Source organism: Rhinolophus sinicus, chromosome 15, assembly GCF_057876585.1.
Source record: "Rhinolophus sinicus isolate RSI-liver-muscle chromosome 15, RSI-T2T, whole genome shotgun sequence".
In the NCBI taxonomy this organism is placed as follows: Eukaryota; Metazoa; Chordata; class Mammalia; order Chiroptera; family Rhinolophidae; genus Rhinolophus; species Rhinolophus sinicus.
This window is the reverse complement of record NC_142515.1, coordinates 62874536-62892945: the sequence shown is the minus strand read 5'-3', so window position 1 is coordinate 62892945 and position 18410 is coordinate 62874536. Positions and strand designations below refer to the sequence as shown.

Here is an 18410-nt window from a genome sequence, read left to right as displayed (position 1 = left end):
CTCTGTTAATAGTTCATCTGGGTCACAGGGTGCAGTGTCCGTGTGGGTAAGCAGAGAGCTTTTGAAGTTCCAAAGCTCTTCCTGCACCAGATTCAGAGCCTGTATGTTTCAGCAGTTCTGTATACTCCTGCAGGGATCCACCCAGATAGTTGGGGATAGGGGCGGGATGAGTTGTGAGAGGTGGCCCAGAGCATTGGTGGCGACCACCACCACAGCCAGTCTGCTTCCACAGCTCCCTCCCCTTTGCCTGAACTAGTTGGGCTGCGAATCTGTGTGTGTGGTCCACAGTTCTCAGAACAGCAATAATTCTGTTCTTTTGATCTGACACTGCTACTGTTCTGCTTCTAGCACTGGGCAGGTGGGGGCAGGGCGAGCTCTGGAAGGGTAGGGAGGGGGCGGCCTGTCTCAGTGCCTAAGGCTTCCGTTCTCTGCTCGGCAGTGAGGGCTTAAACCACCGTTTTCAGCCTTCTTCCCTCAGTCTTTTCTCTGAGGTCTCTGCCATGAGCGTCGGGTTCAGCCATGTTATATGTTGTCCCCTCAGTCCTGTGGGCCATAAGCGGAGCCCTAGCAGTCCGAGTTCTTCCCTCTCCAGCAGCTGTGGTAGTTCCGGGATGGAGCAAGCTTGGAGCACTGAGCTAGGTCTGCGTCCTGCACCCATGTGGCTCCATCTCCACACTTCTCCCTTCCCTCCTCCCCGCTTGCGCAATTCGCCCACCTTTAGGTGAATTCAGTAGTGGGCCTCTTCGTCTTGCCTGTCTGCTTTGCCGGAGTCTTTTGTGGAGTAATTGTTGTTCGATTAGTTATAAATTCCAGGGGAGTTTTTCAGAGGCTCACCTCACGCCGCCATTTTGATGACCTCTCTGCATCTTTTTGATAATAGCCATTGCAACAGGTGTGAGGAGACATCTCAGGTGGTTTTGATTTGCATTTCCTTGAAGATTGGTGATGCAGAACATCTTTTCATGTACCTGTTGGACATTTGTGTGTCTTCTTAGAAACATCAAACAATTTTTCCTTGTCTTTTAAAAACTTTCTTCATGTTAGAAACTCTCTGTACACACCATTTTCAATGACTGCATCCAACTGAGAAGCAGATGTCTCCATCTGATGGCCCCATAGAGTCCTCAAACTCAGGGTGTCCACAGTTGACCTCATCCTCCCACACATATCCCTCCATGGTTTCCTTCATCTTGCTCACCTGATACCACGTTGCAAGAGACTGGGAGGAGCTAGGCCTACCCTCCCCCCACCAAGTGCTCTCAGATGGGCTCGCTGCCAGGAGTCATGAGCCTCCTAACTCATCTTGCTCTCAGCTTTCACAGGGACAAAAGGACTAATCCAATTATGCTCTTCCATACTGAAAATTGTCAGTGGCTGTCTGCTGTCTATTAAGACAAGCCCAGGCTTCTTAGGATGTCATGTTAGACTCTTCGCATCTGGCCCCAACCCTGGCTTAATTCTTGCTGTGACTCCTGCACTCTGCTCTCCAGCTACACCGCATACTGGCTTGCAGGCGGCTGTTGAACACAAAGAAGTCTGAGGTCTGGGGACTATGTACTCAACATGGACTCCACCTGCCTTACTGTTCCTGCCTTCTTCCAGGCTCAGACCACCAAGATAAGCTCCATTCTCCAAGAATGAGATCAAGCACAGCCTCCTCTAAAATTCTCCTGATTGATTGCCTCTGTATTCCCTTCCCAGGTGGAGCTGACCACTCCCTCTTTTGTGCAGACTCTTTCTTTTCACCTGTAATACTCTGCCCTTATTTGTATCTGTCTGCTTCCAGTCTGCAGGGCAGGGACAGTGTCCCACTGCCTTCACAGCTCCAGCATAGAACAGACATGTCAATGGGAGGTGGTCAAAGCAGGTTGTTTTCAATGAATGGATGATTAGTGTGCAAACACAGTCATTTACTTAATCATCCCTCTATTTTGATTTTAAGTTGCTTTTCATTCTCCAGTATTCTGAGTCATACTGCAATAAACGTCACTGAAAGAAATTTTTTTCTGTACCTTGTAGCTAGGTCTCGGAAGTGTACTTTTTGGGTACAAAGGCTGGGGCATTTTTAAGGTCCTTTCTGTTTTCCTGAGTGTTGTTCCCAGGCCCCGTATCATCCTTCCTGTTCCATTGCATCCTTACCTGAACAGATGTAATCATGTTTATCTTTGTTTGTTTGGTAGGTAAAAATGATTTCTCATTGACATTTCATTTGGTATTTCTTTGATTGTTGAGAAGTTGAACATTCTCTAAATGTTTATTAGTCATTTTTCTGTGAATTGTCTCAATGAACATATTAGTTTAATAGTTATACTTGGTTCTCTTGGGAGAGAGAAAGATCGCCATGATTTTACAAGTGCATAATATCAGAACTACATGAGGCAGGATCTGTCATCTTGCACAGCGGGGCCCACGGGCCTTTTCTCAGCCGGTTCAGATGTAGGGTGGGGTTGCAGGGATGCTCTCGCCCTTGCACGTACTTGTGGCTGTAAGATTCCGCAGCTCTGCTGTGGGCCGCCCAGGATCTCGCTCTGGTTCCCTTTCCCTTTTCCTCATGGGCCTGGGCTCTGGGCGTCTCCTGCATCTTTGAAACACTGTAACTAACCTAGACTACAGCATTTGCTGTCCAGACCTATTTGAACATTTGTCATCTACTCTCCTGGTGCCACAGTTATACTATGAGTCACCCATGGCCTGTGGATAGAAACCATCCACTCTCCTTGGCATGCTGGTGGCTTTGGAACATTCTTGGCAACCCTTCCTTCCATTCCTGAAAGGTTATCAACTCTTGGCTCTCCTATCTACCAATCAATTATCCCCCCACTGTTTGTGTAGCCATTGAACCCCACTAAGCTGAGGCCTAATAATGGTAATGTGCCCCCCACACCAGCTCCGCTGGCCCCTGCTTTGTGATGAGTGCCTGATGCTAAGTGTGTGACGTCTATACTCTCATTTCCTGACCTCAGTGTGTGGCCCCTTCCTATTCACAGGGCTTCCTCCCCAGTGCCCTGATGTTGTCCAGCTTCGTACTGGGGACAGCCCTGCCCGGAGCCCACTGGGGCGCTCGCTCCTCTGCTACCTTCCATGAACCCCCTCTGCAGGGGACAACCCTGTACCCTCAACGTCTACGCAAAGGCATCTTTTAAATCCATTAAACCTCTCTTGACTTGAGATCCTGCCACAACCATCTCAACCTAGAGAGTCTTCCTATGGGAATTAATACCTACCTCGGTTAAGCCTAAGCTCCCTGTCCCTTTGGGCCCTGGCAGTCGGGAAGCAAAGCATGCCTCAGATGAACCTCCTCTGCTGCTGGTTTTGTCTCTGCACCCTTGGCATGTCCGTTTTCTGGTGTGGACTCTGGGGACTGCCGACTTGAGTGTGAGTCCTGCCCTACCACTTACCAGTCCTGGGACCTTGAGCAAATTACTAACTCTTAGCCTCATGTTTCCTCATCTATAAAATGGGTATAATAATATCTACTCCACAGGGTTATTGTGAGGATTAAACTGTACAATGCAGATACTGTGCCTACCACCATGCCTGGCACAAATAAGCATTCAGCATCTATGAGTTGGTGTTGTTACCGTTGTTGTTGCTGAACAGGTCCAGGCTCTGGAATAAGATGCCGTGCAATTTGTGCAAAAGCTGCAGTCATATTTAAATTGCTTATATTCCTCTGTTCTTTCATGTCCATTGTATGAGAGTAATGATACCAAATGCCTCCTAGACACAGAAAATTCTAAAAAAGTATTTTCTAAAGGCTACCTGTTTCAGGGGCCAGAGCCCTGGCAATGAACCAGACACCATTTGTAGGGAAAGGAAGGGTCTGCTTGAGGAAATAAATGCCCACAGACACCCTCACAGTGGAGGCACTTCAGACACACACACGCGCGCGCGCACGCGCGCATGCACCTGGAGCCACACTAGCACTATGTGCTTGAGCACTCTGCCTTCTGGGTTTCAGCAGGGAGCAGATGGCCAGGATATAGTCATCATTTTCCTTTTTCAAAATGCAAACCGGGGTTTGTGTAAAGCCTAGTTAATTTACAGGATCTATCCATCAAATCCCAACTTCTCATGAATGACATGAGTAGTGAAATGGTGAGAGTCACTCACGTCTATGGTTTCCAGTTAGGGACTTCATTAGAATCATTTATTGCATCTTTCTGAATCAAGCGTGGAAGGGAAGTGTCAAAGCTGGGAAACTCAACATATCTGATATATATTCATATTTCTGAAAATCTGATCTTAATTTAAATATTATTACCAAGGAACTAAACTGTGTAGAGAGGCAGAGCCTAATTTGGAAGCCCAGGTAATTTGAAGACATGTTTGTTACAACAACATTTGCGAGGACAGTTTTATAAAGGCAGGAGCAGAATGAATGGCAGCCATTAATTTTATACATGGCTCTGTGGGCGTGGTGACATCACCATGAATGCTATCGGGTTAACCCCCCCCCCCCCAAAACCGTGGCTCAGAGTCCTGTTAGCTGCAGGGGGCGGGCAAACGTGTCATCTCTTCCTCCCTGAGGTTTCTCCCATTAGTGAGTGCTAACTAGGAAGACGTGGCATTCTCAGTGCTAATCACAAGAACTGCACAAGTTCACATGAGGAAAGACAGCAGGAAAAGAAAAGAGAGAACCGAGGCTGGGGCCTGGGCTGTGTTGCTGCCACAGGAGCGATGACGCCGGTGTCATTCTTGTGAGGATTTACGTTTATCTTTTTCTTCCAAATTTCAGACTGTAATGAGTGTGTGCAAATGGCCAGTTTGGGTCTTGCATGCCTGATCCAGTCCAAGCCTCTCACATGGATTCAGAGATTGTCGTGCTCCAAAAACACCCTGTTGGCATCCAGGCAGGAGGAGGCTGCAGGAGGCCTGCTGTGCACGTCACTGGACAAGTTCACCAGGGACACCAGCAGGGAAACTGGCGCAGTAGGAATCGGAGGCAGGTGGGCTTGACACCCTGTTCTCTGGGTCCAAACCATCACATACTTGGTGCTCCAGAGCGATCTGTTCCTAAAGAAATTGTTTAAAGGATGTCAGATGTGTAAGGGACGTATGCATTCATTGGGTAACTACCAAGCTATTCTGCAGGGATTTCCTGAAGGCCAGTTATGGGACAAGTCTATGCTAAACAGTATAGGGCAGACGTTCCATCTCCCTACTATGTTGTTCTGTCTTTTAGTGAAGAAAGAACTAGGTGAAAACATGAAATAGAAGAGGACAAAATAGACAAGTTGCAATAAACCTGTTTGGTCTTACCGTGAGCCAGGTGCTGTTCTAAGCACATATATACATCAACTAACTCTCCCAACTCTTTGAAGTAGTTTCTGTTGTTCTCCCAATTTTACAGGGGAAGAAACAGGGAGTTTGGGATTTGAATACATACAGTTGGACCTGGAGCCTGTTACTCCTAACCTCTACACTATGCTACTTTCTCTGTTGATGGATTTCTGGTAATTTAATTTGGAAGTGAAAATAATGAGCTTATAAACACAACTTGACATTATAACACAATGATCCATAAATTTAGAAATAGCCTAGAAGTTGGATTAGACTTACATGGCAAGTTATGTAAATAGCACAGATACACAGGCACCCATGACTGATGAAGGGTGCTGAAGGAGCTGTTTTTTTGGATGAGTTATACATCTGCTTCAGCAAGAGGGTATGGGTGAGTCATCTGGATGTCGATACAGATATATAGACATAGATATACATATCTATCTATACCTATCTTATCTATCTGTCTATCATCTATCTATCTACCATCTCTTAAAGTAATTCTTTCAAATTGTTGCTCCACATTCTGTTGATGCAAATATATATCACTGTGCACTGCAGACTAAAGCAATGACGATGCAGCAAAATTATCGCTGTGTCTGTTGCTGTGTAACAAAACACCCCGAAGCACAGTGGCTGAAAACAGCCACCATGTTGTTATTCTATTTCACAGTTTTCTGGGTTAGAAATTCAAGTAGGGTTCAGCTGGCTGATTGTTGTGCTTCGTGTGCTGTCCACTGGGATCACCTAATGGTACTCAGCGTGGCTGGTCTAAAGGCTCTGAGACAGCTGTAGTCACGTGGCCTACCCCTTGGGAGGGATGGCTGGCGTGGTGAGCTCAGCTGGCTCCCACTCACTCCCTGCAGTCTCAGGCCCTCTCCACATGGGGCTTCCAGCGAGGTACTGAGGCTTCTACACTGTAGTTGAGGGCTGTCATGCAGGGTGTCATGTGGGGTCTCTGGTCCCACTCCCCACATAAGAATGCAGGATATGGTGAGGCCAAAAAGGATCACCCACGGAGCCATGGCTAGGGGAGTCATACCACTATAGTCTCACTGGCAGCTGGGTTGGAGACACAGGAAGCAGGAGCCTCACGATCTGCAACCTGCCGTCCACTTCTCTGCCAACCAACCAACCCCACTTGCTAACTGCAATCCACCCTGCTAACTGCAATCCACGCTTGCTAGCTCAGCCACCATCTTCTTGCTAGCCCCCATTTTCTGCTACCTCAGCCACGGCAGTTGTACTAGTGGCCAATGGCTCACTGGTTACAGCTGATGGCCAATTAGCCACAGCTGATGGCCATCCAATCACAGTTGATGGCCGTTTACTACTCAAGTGTGCACCTTTCCACGTGAGGGTGAGAGCCTGGAAACTGCTCTCTGGGACTCTGTCCCCACAAGGGCTCCAAGGGCCCAAAGTGAAGCTGCTAGTCTTTCTTCATGGCTGGGCCGAAGCTGGCACAGCATCACTTCTGCCGTACTGTTTTGGTCAAGTAGTCTCAGGTCAGCACAGATTCAAAGTAGCAGAAACAGACTCCACTCTTTGAAGGAGTGTCAAAACATGTGTGGTCATCTTTAATCTGTCACTCAAAGTAACAGTGCTTTGTAGCACTTTACAGTTTAAAAGCCTGAAGAAGCTGTGACTGGCTCAAGGCCACCTAGAGAATGTGTTGACTGCAAAGTACCCTTTCTGAGGATGTTTGGGCTTCCAAGGACCTGCCAGGGGGCACGCACAGGAGAAGCTCTGAGGCATTGCCTGGAAGCCAGCCTCTCAGTAGAAAGCTGGATTAGCACCCTAAGTAAATTCTGGTACTACTCTAATTTTAGTTTACAAATGCCAAATTGTCACAACCCTTCATAATTCACTTCAGAGGTTACTCACAACCCTTACATGAAAAATGAATTCTAGGGTGCTTGGTCATCTGGGAGGCCCCCAGAAACACAGCCCGAGACAGTGACTTGGGTGCAGGTGGTTTTTGTGGAGATGATGACAGAAAGCAGGTGTGAGCATGGAAAGTAAGACAGGGAAGGACGGAAGGTCCAAAAGGGTGGGAAGCCCCTGTGGGCAGCCAGGGCTCAATTCCAATAATGTACCGGCCTCCGTTATTGTCTGTCTGCAAGGCAGGAGGGTGGACACTTATGCACCGCTCCTTCCCTCCTCTGGAGGAAGGTTGTCGGGGGGTGTTAACTCTCCTAGGGGACAGCCCTGAGGGTGGGGAGCACCCAAGATGTACAGGAAGCTCTAGGGCAGGAGGAGGAATGACTTTGAGGCAGGGCACTGTCAGGATGAGCTGAGCCTGAGCTCACATGCACTGCCCACCATTGCTGATGTCCACCTTGCTCTGTTGGTCTCTGTGACATGGATGAGACAATCAGCATTTCTGCTGTGGCTGGTGTAAAGGTGACTCAGCCGTGGGTCCCCTTCAGATGGGGTTCTGGAGCGAGCCTGGTGTCTGGAAGTCTGTTACCAATATCCGCTCTGGTGTCTAGTGCCCTGTGATCTGGAGCAAGTTATTTAACACAGCCGTGCCTCAGTTTCCTCATCTGTCCAGTGACAATAACAGTAATACCCACCCCACTGGGTGGCTGTGGGAACTAAAGGGTTTTATAGAATACTGACCATGGGCTGAGTCTGCAGTGTGGGTCCGAATGTTGGTACCCTTCCCCTCGTCTCCCGGGAGGTCGTAAGAAGACAGACCCTCTTAGGGGACAGAATGGGCTTCATATTTAAGACAGACATAGACGCCGCAGTGTTATGGCTCCCTTGAGGGTAAGGTGATTTCCAAGAAAGGGGTTGGGGGAGCTGCATGGGGGGTGTGACACCAGTAGGATGTGGGCACGGTGAGAGGGAGAGGAGATATGCAGGCACACCTTCAGCAAAGGCCCAGGTAGTCTTGCTAGAAAAATTAGTTGAGCACGTGCTGTGAGCCTGCCCTGGGCTAGGTGCTGAGGAGTCCTCGGTGAGCAGGACAGACAGTCCCTGCTGCCTCCTGGTGCCCACAAAGCTGACAAGCACAGGGCGTGTGGGGGCAGGCACAGGTCGTGCTGTTGGCCTGGAGCCCAGGGCATGTGACTGGATGGAGCAGAGCCCGGATGGGGAGATGGACGGCAGGCAGACATTTCCATGGGAGAGATGGCGCTCCATCCAAGAGCCATTCCTGGGCAGCTGCTTCCTCAGCACCCCTTAGAGCCTGGTTCACGTCGCCTTTGCCGTGAAGCCTTTCCTGCCTGCCGGCAGAGGGTGGCTCCTTGACCTCACGGGCTCCATTTAGAGGCGCATCTCATGCCGTCCACCTTCACAGCCACAAGCATTTATCTGTCTTTCTGGTTAAACAGTGAACTTCCAGACAACAGTAGCGCACCTGCTTTTTCCTCAGCTCTGAGGCCAGCGTGTGGAGACTTTCAGTAATGAAATGGATTTTTTTTTAGTTTTGCAGTTTAATTGCTTATTTTAATTGTGGTAAAATACATGTAATATACAATTACCATCTTAATCATTTTTATGTTTATCATTCAGGAGTGTTAACTATATTCACATTGTTGTGCAACCAATCTCTAGAACTCTTAATTTCACAAAACTGAAATTATGTCCATTAAGCAACAATTCCCCATTTTCCCTTCCCTGAACCCCTGTCAACAACCCTTCTACTTTCTGTCTCTATGAATTTCACTACTTTAGGCACCTCCTATGAGTGGAATCATGCAGTGTTTGTCCTTTTGCAACTGGCACTAAATGCTGGTCCTTTTCCTTTTTAAACTGTAGAGTTGCATGTGTGGCCCAGACCACATGGGCCATTGAAACCTGAGACAGAAAAGCCCTTTCTTTTCTCCAAAGGCCCACCCAAACGCCTTTCTCAGCCCCTCTAACACTGCTGAGGTGTCTCCTTCCTTTAAACCCAGGAGCGTTTTGCCAATGCCTCTCCCTGGGCACTTTGCTCGGCTCCACATAGCAGGAAGGCAGCCACCCCATATCCTGCAGCCACCCCACCTCTGGGAGCTCCCAGAAGGCAGGGCCCATGTCTGATTCCCTTTACCCTCAGTGCCTTGCCAGCCCAGGGCCTGGCACTTAGGTTCTCAGTGAACGTGGGCTGAACTTGCTGAAATGCACAGTATAAACAGGAGCCAAGTCATAAGGAGGCCTCATCCCGAATCTCTGAAGAATGGCTATGGGCTTGTACCTCGCCTCTGCACCCACTTTCTCTGCACTATTGCTACTGTTCTTCCCTTTCTAGCTCTGGCCCCTCTGAATAGTGCCAGGCTCTGTGCCCAGAGCACCTGGCATCACCAATCCAAAGATACAGCGAGAGGCTCCGTGCGAAGCTGCACGTGTCGGCATCCCTGCCTCTGTCCAGCTGCCCAAAGCAGTGAGGCAGGTGGGGCAGGGTTCCCACGTAATTCATTATTCTCCTAGGGCCCTGAACATTCTTTGTTTACTAGAATGCTGGCTCGGCAAAGGCCATTTGAATGCCTGCATGGAAGGTTTTAGTTCTCAGCTTGGTCTGATGAGGGCATAGCCAACCCAAATGCCTGCAGGGATCAAGCAGGTAAGTTACAGTGTGGAGCCCTCAGGAAACATCACACTCATAGGTGGGGGTGCTGGAGTGTGCCCGGCCCAGCTGAAAACAACAGCGAGCAACAAAAAATCAGAACCCCTAAAAGTGTCAGCGCTTCACAACTACTACCTCATTTGGAGCCATCAGGAGCCTGGGGAATAAGAATAAGATTCCTATTTAATGGCTGAGGAAATGGAGGTTTGAACGCATTGCAAATACAACCCAAAGGAGAGAGATCGGGAGGTTCACGGTGGCCTGGGTGACTTTATGGTCCCATCTAAGAAGAAAAACCCCACAGTGAGTCTTGGTGCTCTGCGTATAAGTTGATCAGCCCTGATGGGGTCTCTCTACAAGTACATACATGCTGGCTGATTAGGCACGGGGCTGCCTCCCCCAGGCCACCACCCGTCCTCACAGATGCCAGGGGGTGGCCTAAAGGGCATCTCATCTCATCTTGTCGCCTCTCCCCATAGCCCCAGCACTGGCCGGCAGCAGCTGGGGAGCACCTGTTTGATCCCAAAGCCAAGGACTTGTGACCCTGCCTCTGGGCTGCCTGTTCAGAGCGTGTGCACAGGTGTGGGCCAGGCAGTGGGCCGGGCCGTGGACCAGGTTTGGGGTAAGGGAAACCGTACAGGTGATGCTTGCGCCAAGTCTTTTGCCACCGCTTCAGGTTGCTTCCCCAGTATGTTTATAATCTCTTTGTTTTTTAAAATTGTTTTCCAAGCAACTTTTGGTTGTGAAGAGCGATTGCAGTCTTTCTTTGCCTTTGGCTGGGTGTGCTAGCCCACCTGAAATGTGGTAGTGCTGGTGACGATTCCCAGTGGTCTGGCCCAGCACGGGGACCGCTTGCTGTGCAGTGTGGTGGTTAGAAAAATGCGGCATCCCTTTGAGTTACGAGATTCTTCTCGCGGGCCCAGAACACGCTCTCTCAGGATTCACCAGAAAACATATTCCCGTGGGTCATGCTCCTCTGGACAGGTCCGTCCCCGGGGGAACAGAAAGGCAAAGAAATTCCGGAATGAGAGAAAATATTAATGCTCAATGGGCATTGAGCCTGGGGATTGGATCTGGAATCCCAACAGAGGCTTTTTACCGTGAAATGTCTGCCAGGTTTCACCCTGGTCCCTGGGGGATGAAGAGCTGGGGGGTCACTATTTAGTCCTTTTCCCATGTGCTCTGTGGTCAGAATTGGAAAGCTGACCCCAGGATGTCCGTTTGCGGAACACCCTCAGGGCTCTGCTTTGGATCTCCTCCAAGACCCAAGCCAGGGGAAGCTCTTAGGGCACCTGTGCTGGCCTGTGGGACCACATCACCCCTGATGATTAGAGGCCCAGGAGGGGAAGGCTTTGCTGTTTACCTGTGTGCTCTAGTTTTAGTTTGTTTTCACTGACCGCAAGTACCTCTGCTCAAATTCTGTCTCGTCCCAAGACCAAAACAGAAAAAAAAAAATAGCTCTAGTCAGTTGTACAGAAAACAAGCACCGTGACCCGCCCTACCCTGTCCTGTCTCCTGCTGACCCAGTGAGCTCCTCAGAAGTGTGTTCAGTGATGCAGTCCCAGTATTGTGTATGTATGTGTGTGCACGTGTGTGTACACACACACATGTCTGAGCACATGTATGATGTGCTCTCCTCCCCTGTTGTATTAAGTCTCAGATGATTTGGGGGGAAAGCACAATGTGGGGCTCTGTTTTGATTTCTAGGTTCACAAAATAAAAGAAAGAGCTTCACAGCTGAACTGGATCGAGAAATTGTGCATGTGACATTGAACCGGGATCCACGTTGTGGTTTTGGTAAGAGGGCTCCTGGCAGCTGAGACCCAGTGTCTCCTTCTAGGCAGGAGGGAGGTGTGTGCGAGTTTCCTTTTCGAGTTTTCAACCTGCCCCTCTCAGCCCCCCCCCCCCCCCCCAGTTGCTGTCTCTCCTCTCCCAATTTGCCTTTTCAGTGATCATTTCTGCTTTTTCCTCACTTGAAGTATCCCTGAAGAGCAGTAGGATTTTTTGGTCCAAGTTTTCCTTTTAGGCCTGATAAGAGTTGGGAGTGCATATCGTGAGGATCTGAGTACAGGCTAGAAAAGGACTTTTTTCTCATAGTATCATGTAGCAACCTTTTTCTAGTGTACTTAGATTCTTAGTTATAGGGAGGAATAGTCAATCTTTTTCATCGTTTACTATTTATTATGTTAGAAGACCCTTAAAACCACATAAGAAACAAGACACTGAGGAGACAAAGTACTTAATTAAAAATCATCTGTTTCCTATCTCTGATTATCTATCTACTGGAGCAAATCCAGTGCACATGGGTGGGCTGTGTTCCTAGCTTTAGCTGTACTTACTGATAGGTGGCAATCCGCTTTTCACCATGTGTCTTGGTAGAGTAGAAAGAGCTGTGCGAGGGTCTGAGAACCTAGGCACAAATATCAGTGATGTCACTTGGTGGTTGTGTGATCTCAAGTGAATAACCTAATATCTCTGAGTTGCAAAATCACTAAGTAGCATCTTTTTAAATATCACTGGATACAGGTTTTGTCATTAACGAGGGAGAAGATGTAGGCAAAGGTGACCCTGGCATCTTCATATCCTCTGTTATACCTGGGGGACCCGCTGAAAAGGCTAAAAAGATCAAACCAGGTACGTCTTTTCAAATTCAGAGATGCTTCTTGAAGAACTACTGTTTCTTATTTCTTTGATAGTATTATTGAGACGTTTTATTTCCTTGAGATGTTTTATTTTTCCCAGAGGGCAGATATGCGATGTTTTATTTTTCCAGGAGCGCAGGTACTAGCTTTGAATCACATCAGTCTGGAGGGCTTCACGTTCGACATGGCTGTTCGAATGATTCAGAATTCTCCTGACAACACAGAATTAACCGTTTCTCAGTCAAAAGGTATGTCTTCACCTGCTTTCAGAAGCTGGCCACCCTCCTTTATTTTCAGGGGTACACTTTTACCATGGAGTACTGGATCTTCGAGTCCATGGAGGTCTTTTGCATTGCTTTCCACACCATAGTGGCTTGCAAATTAGTGAGCAAGTGGCAAAATCAGTAAGCTGTGCAACTGCAGGGGCAGAATGGGCTCCACTGCTGCTTGTCTGCTGAATGGAGCGGCCGCTCTACGCCCTCGCGGGACACGGCTGATACCGCCATTGTGTGTTTCTCTGCTCACTCTTCTTACAAGACAGGGAGGACATTCTTTTTGTAACCAAAGTACTTTTTGATTAAAAAAAAAAAAAGAAAGTGGCACTCCAGAATCCTACATAGTTGGGGCTTAGATGTGGCAATCAGCTGGGAAGGATTCTGAGAACTGTTCTTAAAGTTTCATTTGCATGGCAAGCATGCTGTCTTACGTGGATAAGGCTCGGCATGTTAGAAATCAACAGAGTTCTTTTTAAAAGATGCTTTTATTCACCCTTTAGGTAAGAATGAGAGAACAACAATTGCCTACACGAAAGAATAATATTATTATGTTTATTTGGGGCAGGTTTAGGGATTGATGGAGGTGATGGGGGGAGGTTAACCTCCCTTTCCCTCTCAGTTACCTGGGACCAACGCTGCTTTTTGGTTGCATGGCCCTGTAATTTAACAGCAAGCAGCCTGCAAATCCAGACTTATGGCTTTCTTCCTCAAATTCCAGGGTCATTGTACATTTCCCCCTTATGTACAGAAATGAGTCATGTCTCAGCAGCCAGCATTTTCTAGGTCCTTAATATAGGCACCCTATTCCCCTCACCCTCTGAAAACCACTTGCATGCTCTTTCACTCTTGCACATGTACACAAGATCCCTAGAAGGCTCTCCCAGGTCTTGCAGCTGCCTCTTGTCCAGAATCCATGGGGGATGGGAGGTGGCAAAGCTGGGACCTCAGCCATGCGCTTTTCATTCTGTGGTTGGAGCTGACCCAGGGACCTGCCCCAGAACTTCTACAACACCAGCCCCAGCTCACTGTGCCTGTTGGATTTCCCAACATTGTTACAATTCTTCCTACAATGTTTTAGCTCTTCCCTGCACACTTTGCACAGGGGAAGGACAGAAAGGATTAATCGAGCAATCCTTTTTTGTGTCAGGAACATAATGCAGCCGAGCTGGGATTGATTGTGTTGTTCAAAGATGGGCTGCTGTCTTTAGAGGGTGTCAAACACTGGTACACAGTCTGCAAGACTCAAACCACAGCCTCATATTAGAATTTTAGACAGAGTTTTTCACAATGCCTGTGAATTATGTGTCTCCTCACCATGGGTCCCCAGTCACTGGTTGGTAACATCGCCTCTTCACATCTGGGGTTCCTACACAGCTGCTACAACTGCTGGAGGGAGAACTTTCCATGGTGATTCTGGTTGGGTTACCATGGACGGAGGCTGGATTGCCATAAATTTCTACCTGGTTAGGCTGCTGTTGGGGCAGGTGGTCTAGATTGAAGGTCAGAGACAAGACATAACATTCCCATCGTGACCAGCCATCACTGTCTACAGTGGATTGAGTTTTAATTACCCACAGAAGGTCTCCTAGCTTGTATTTCATTAGGTAGGACATAAGTTGCACAGCTTGACTTTTTAATTCAATCATAAGTCCTGTCTTTGTTTCTTGTAGAGGGTGTGGAAGAAAATGAACAGATGCTTACAACACTGGCAGGACCATGTGGCAGTCAAATCTGTGCATGATCCGGCTAGGAATGAGGCATTACAGAACGGTGGCTCCTACTGAATACCTTTAGATTTGAATAACTTCAAATCTAATTCAGTAAATTAAATTCATTCAACATGTGGGTTTGCGAACTCCCCTAGGTGCTAACGAGTCTGTATCAAAAGTAGTTAAACCTCCTTATATGTTTCTATATCCAGATCTAAAGGAAGTCTAACTAGTATGCCTTCCTCCCATATACATTTGCTGCACAACTAATATTAACATGTTAACAGCCAATACATTTATTGGATTTACCATGTACTAAACTGTAATTTCTCCTTGTATCTCTCTCTCCACATGTGAATCCCTATATATAACCCCTAAGCATCACCAACCCTACAAGTTAGCTGATATTGTGTCTATTTTAGGTATAAGAAATTGAGGTCCAGAATTAAGTACCTTGCCAGAGGTTTTACCTTTTGATTCCCAGACTCATGTTCTTTCCTCTGTGCCAGGTCAAGGGTAGGACAAGGGGTAAATGGAATCAGTGGCCCAGTCTTCACCCACAGGAGGCCACTGCCTGGGTGTTGTCAAGTCCCCCGAAGGACTTTGGATCATGTGGTGATTATAGGTGCGCTCAGCTGAGTCTCTGGAAGAGCCCAGCTTTAAAAGCACCACCATATGCTGGTTGTAGGATCTTGGGAAAGCTACTTGATTTTTTATGTCCCTGCTTTCTCAAATTGGAACAAGGATAACACCTTCCTGGTGCTTATGTTAAAAAGTTGGAAAAATATGTGTGTGTGTGTGTGTGTGTGTGTGTGTGTGTGTGTGTGTGATGCCCAACACATGGCAAGAGCTTAATAAGGGGGAGCTGGCATAATTAACTCTCCATTTGCCCTGCGTTTTCATAGCTGTGTTGCAGAGCTCTACTTAGCTTCCTAAATAACATCCAGAATCTTCCCTTCCTTTATTCTAAATGCATCATCCTTCATGAGGTGCTAAGCTCACATTGTTCCCAGCAGCTATAAAAAGTCTTTCTGTCATTGAAGGAAAATGCCGCACCCCACATAGAGATGCCACCACGATGCCAGCTTTCCAAGCAGCTGACTTCTTCTTGGCTTGTTTCTATAGGTGTTTGTGGAAATATCCCAAGCGATGGGAAGAACAGCACAGCCAAGTCTGGGGTCTTCTCTACGGACAACCTGAGCAACGGGCACCAGGGACATTTTCCATCACACACACAAGACCAGGAGAGGAATATTGAAGAACTAGAAACGGCTGGGACTCAGAGCTTACTGCCCAGGGGGAGGCTTCAGCTGGCCACTCTCCCATTAAAGGTAATCATGCCCTTGGTTCACTCTCTAGAATTTGGAGGGAAGAGAACAGGTTGTGGAGCCTAATAGCCCTGGCTCCAAAGCCCCTCTCTGCTTTCTATTTGCTATGTCAGGTGGACAGAAGTCACTTAATCCCTCTGGCCCTCAGCTTTCTTATCTGCAAAATGGAAATGAATGCCTGCACTGCATGGTGTTGAGAAGGAAATGAAGGGGAAAAGACAAAGGGCCTGGGCCCCAGGGCTCAGTGTCCAAGCCTCCAGTGTCCTCAGTCACTAATTACAAGTGTCCCTGGTAATAACATTGGTTGCTGCAAAGGACAGTGCATGGACACCCAGGTAACATATTCTTGGCCTCTGGTTAGTCCTCAAGTTGCAACTCCGTGGCTTTGCTCTTGACAACCACACCAGAGGAAGAAGACATGGCTGCTGTGGTGTATGGAGAACCATGCGCTTCGGCCCAGAGCCAGCACCCTCCGGCTGTGTCTCTTTGGACATGGGGTTGAATGGTCTCTTTTCTCCCATCTGCTCTTGGCCCCTCTATGCTTACATTCATGGACTATGTCACCCTCTGTCTTCTGGTTGGCTCTGCCTATGTCTAGAAAAACTGCCTGCTTTCCTTTACTATTACACTACTATCCCGCTCACGACACTTGTGACAACAGATGTGTGGGCTTTCCAACATGAAGCGATTCTGACAGTAACTGACTGGAGTTAGTACTAGATCCCATGGGTTAAGGACTCAGGTCCACAAGCTTGCCCCAACTTCAGATGCCAAGCGAAAGTAGTTCCCCACACTTCTATCTGCCGTGGCTACAAATTGAGGTTCCCACAAGCTCCTCCTTAGGTTGGATAATTTCCTAGAGCAGCTCACAGAATCCAGGAAAACAACTTACTTGCTGTTGCCGATTTATTACAAAGAATGTTTTAAAGGGTATAAGTGAACAGCCAGATGAAGAGATGCATAGGGCGAGGTCTGAAAGGGTCCCAAGAGCAGGGGCTTCTGTCCCTGTGGAGTTGGGTGTACCATCCTCCTGGTACACACGTGTTCACCCATCCGGAAGTTCTCTGAACTCCATATTTTTGAAATTCTTATGAAGGCTTCATCACGGAGATGCGATCAATCATTATTAACTCAATCTCCAGTTCCTATCCCTTCCCCAGAGGATGGGGGCCGGGGTGGGGGTGGAGTGTTCTAAGCTATTCATGGCTTGGTCTTTCTGGTGACCAGCCACCATCCTGAAGCTCTCCGGGAGCCCACCAAGAGTATCTCTTTAGAACAAAAGCCACTCCTATCACCCAAGAAATTCCAAGGGATTTAGGAGCTTTGCGTCAGGAACCAGGGTCAAAGACCAAATATTAGAAAAAAAAAATGCTCCTAGTCCCTTATCACTTAAGAAATTACAAGGGTTTAAGGAGTTCTATGCCTAGAAGGGGGCAGATATACTGGGGGTGCCAAAAAAATGTATACAAGTGAACACTTCGGTCAACGTTGCTCAAGTAATAGTTTGCCATAATCAGAAGTGTCTGGACGCTGATGGGAACCACTTTGAGCACCTCTTGTAATTGCAGAAGTGAAACGTGACTTGTGTTCATCTTTTGTTATCGGTATATATTGAGTATTACGTTTTAATACAATTTTCCTTTCTTAAAATGTGTATACATTTTTTTGGCACCCTCTGTGTATATACATATATATACAGAAGCATATCTGTATAATTTCACACCCTGGCAGAAGCCTGCAGTTGGAGGACAAGGACAGACAGGCTTGTACCTCTGCCTGTGCTCAGGTTGGCTATGTCACTCAAGAAGAGCACGCTCTTCTGTATCGTAGAACTGCTCTCTAGGTTCCATCGGCCATTCCCTCCTTCACTCATCAGCCTCAGAGAAGGTAACAGCACCCACTATTCTAACCCAGGGTGCTTAGCTCTCATTACTGGTTTCTCTAAATGTTGCTAGCACCTTTGAAACCAGGCGTTGCATAAGCGCTCCTCCACTACCCAGGCTGAGTGTGTGTGCCTTCTGTTTCTTGCTGGCACTGGTTCACACAGACAAGTTACCCCATCTCTGTCAGCCTCAGTTTCATCTTTTATGATAGAGGTAGTGATGCCTGTCCGCAGAGCTGTGGAGCCCAAAGTGCCCAGGATCTGGCTCACAGTAGGTCTCTAAGATTGCTCTGTCCTTCCTAATTGGCCCTGGTGCTCACCTGTTGCATGAAGAGCCAGCTGTAACGAGAATAATACTACATGTATTGAGTGCTTACCCAGGTCCTGAGCACTCGGAGGGGTTGTCTCGTGTAAGCTTCATGACAAGCCTATGAGATAATTACCATCACCAGTCCTGTTAATTATAGGTGGGGCACCCGAGGCACAGACAGGAAAGGCACGTGCCCGTGGTCTCTCAGGGAGTAAGCGGCAGAGCTGGGATTTGAATCTGAAGAGGGGACTCCAGAGGGGAGACCTTCACCCTGGGTCTGCACTCTGGAAACACCCCTTTTGCAGGAAGCAGGGCTGAGAGGGCTTCAGGTTGGGGCCTGTGGGGCTGCAAAGCTGCGAGCTTGTTTGTGGTGGGCAGCTGGAGAAGTTATGTTGCTCCTAGGCCACGGCTGGCAGTTGCACCAGCTGTAGA

The 18410-nt window shown here is 48.0% G+C and overlaps 1 protein-coding gene across 1 annotated transcript in view; it reads left to right on the top strand.

The window, feature by feature from the left end:
• FRMPD2 (FERM and PDZ domain containing 2) overlaps positions 1 to 18410 on the top strand; it is a 160620-nt gene that overhangs the window by 114600 nt on the left and 27610 nt on the right. The window contains 6 exon segments of the mRNA XM_088792652.1: positions 4739 to 4949; positions 10312 to 10412; positions 11540 to 11629; positions 12359 to 12466; positions 12606 to 12722; positions 15584 to 15789. Of these exon segments, the coding sequence (XP_088648778.1) occupies positions 4739 to 4949; positions 10312 to 10412; positions 11540 to 11629; positions 12359 to 12466; positions 12606 to 12722; positions 15584 to 15789 (833 nt within the window).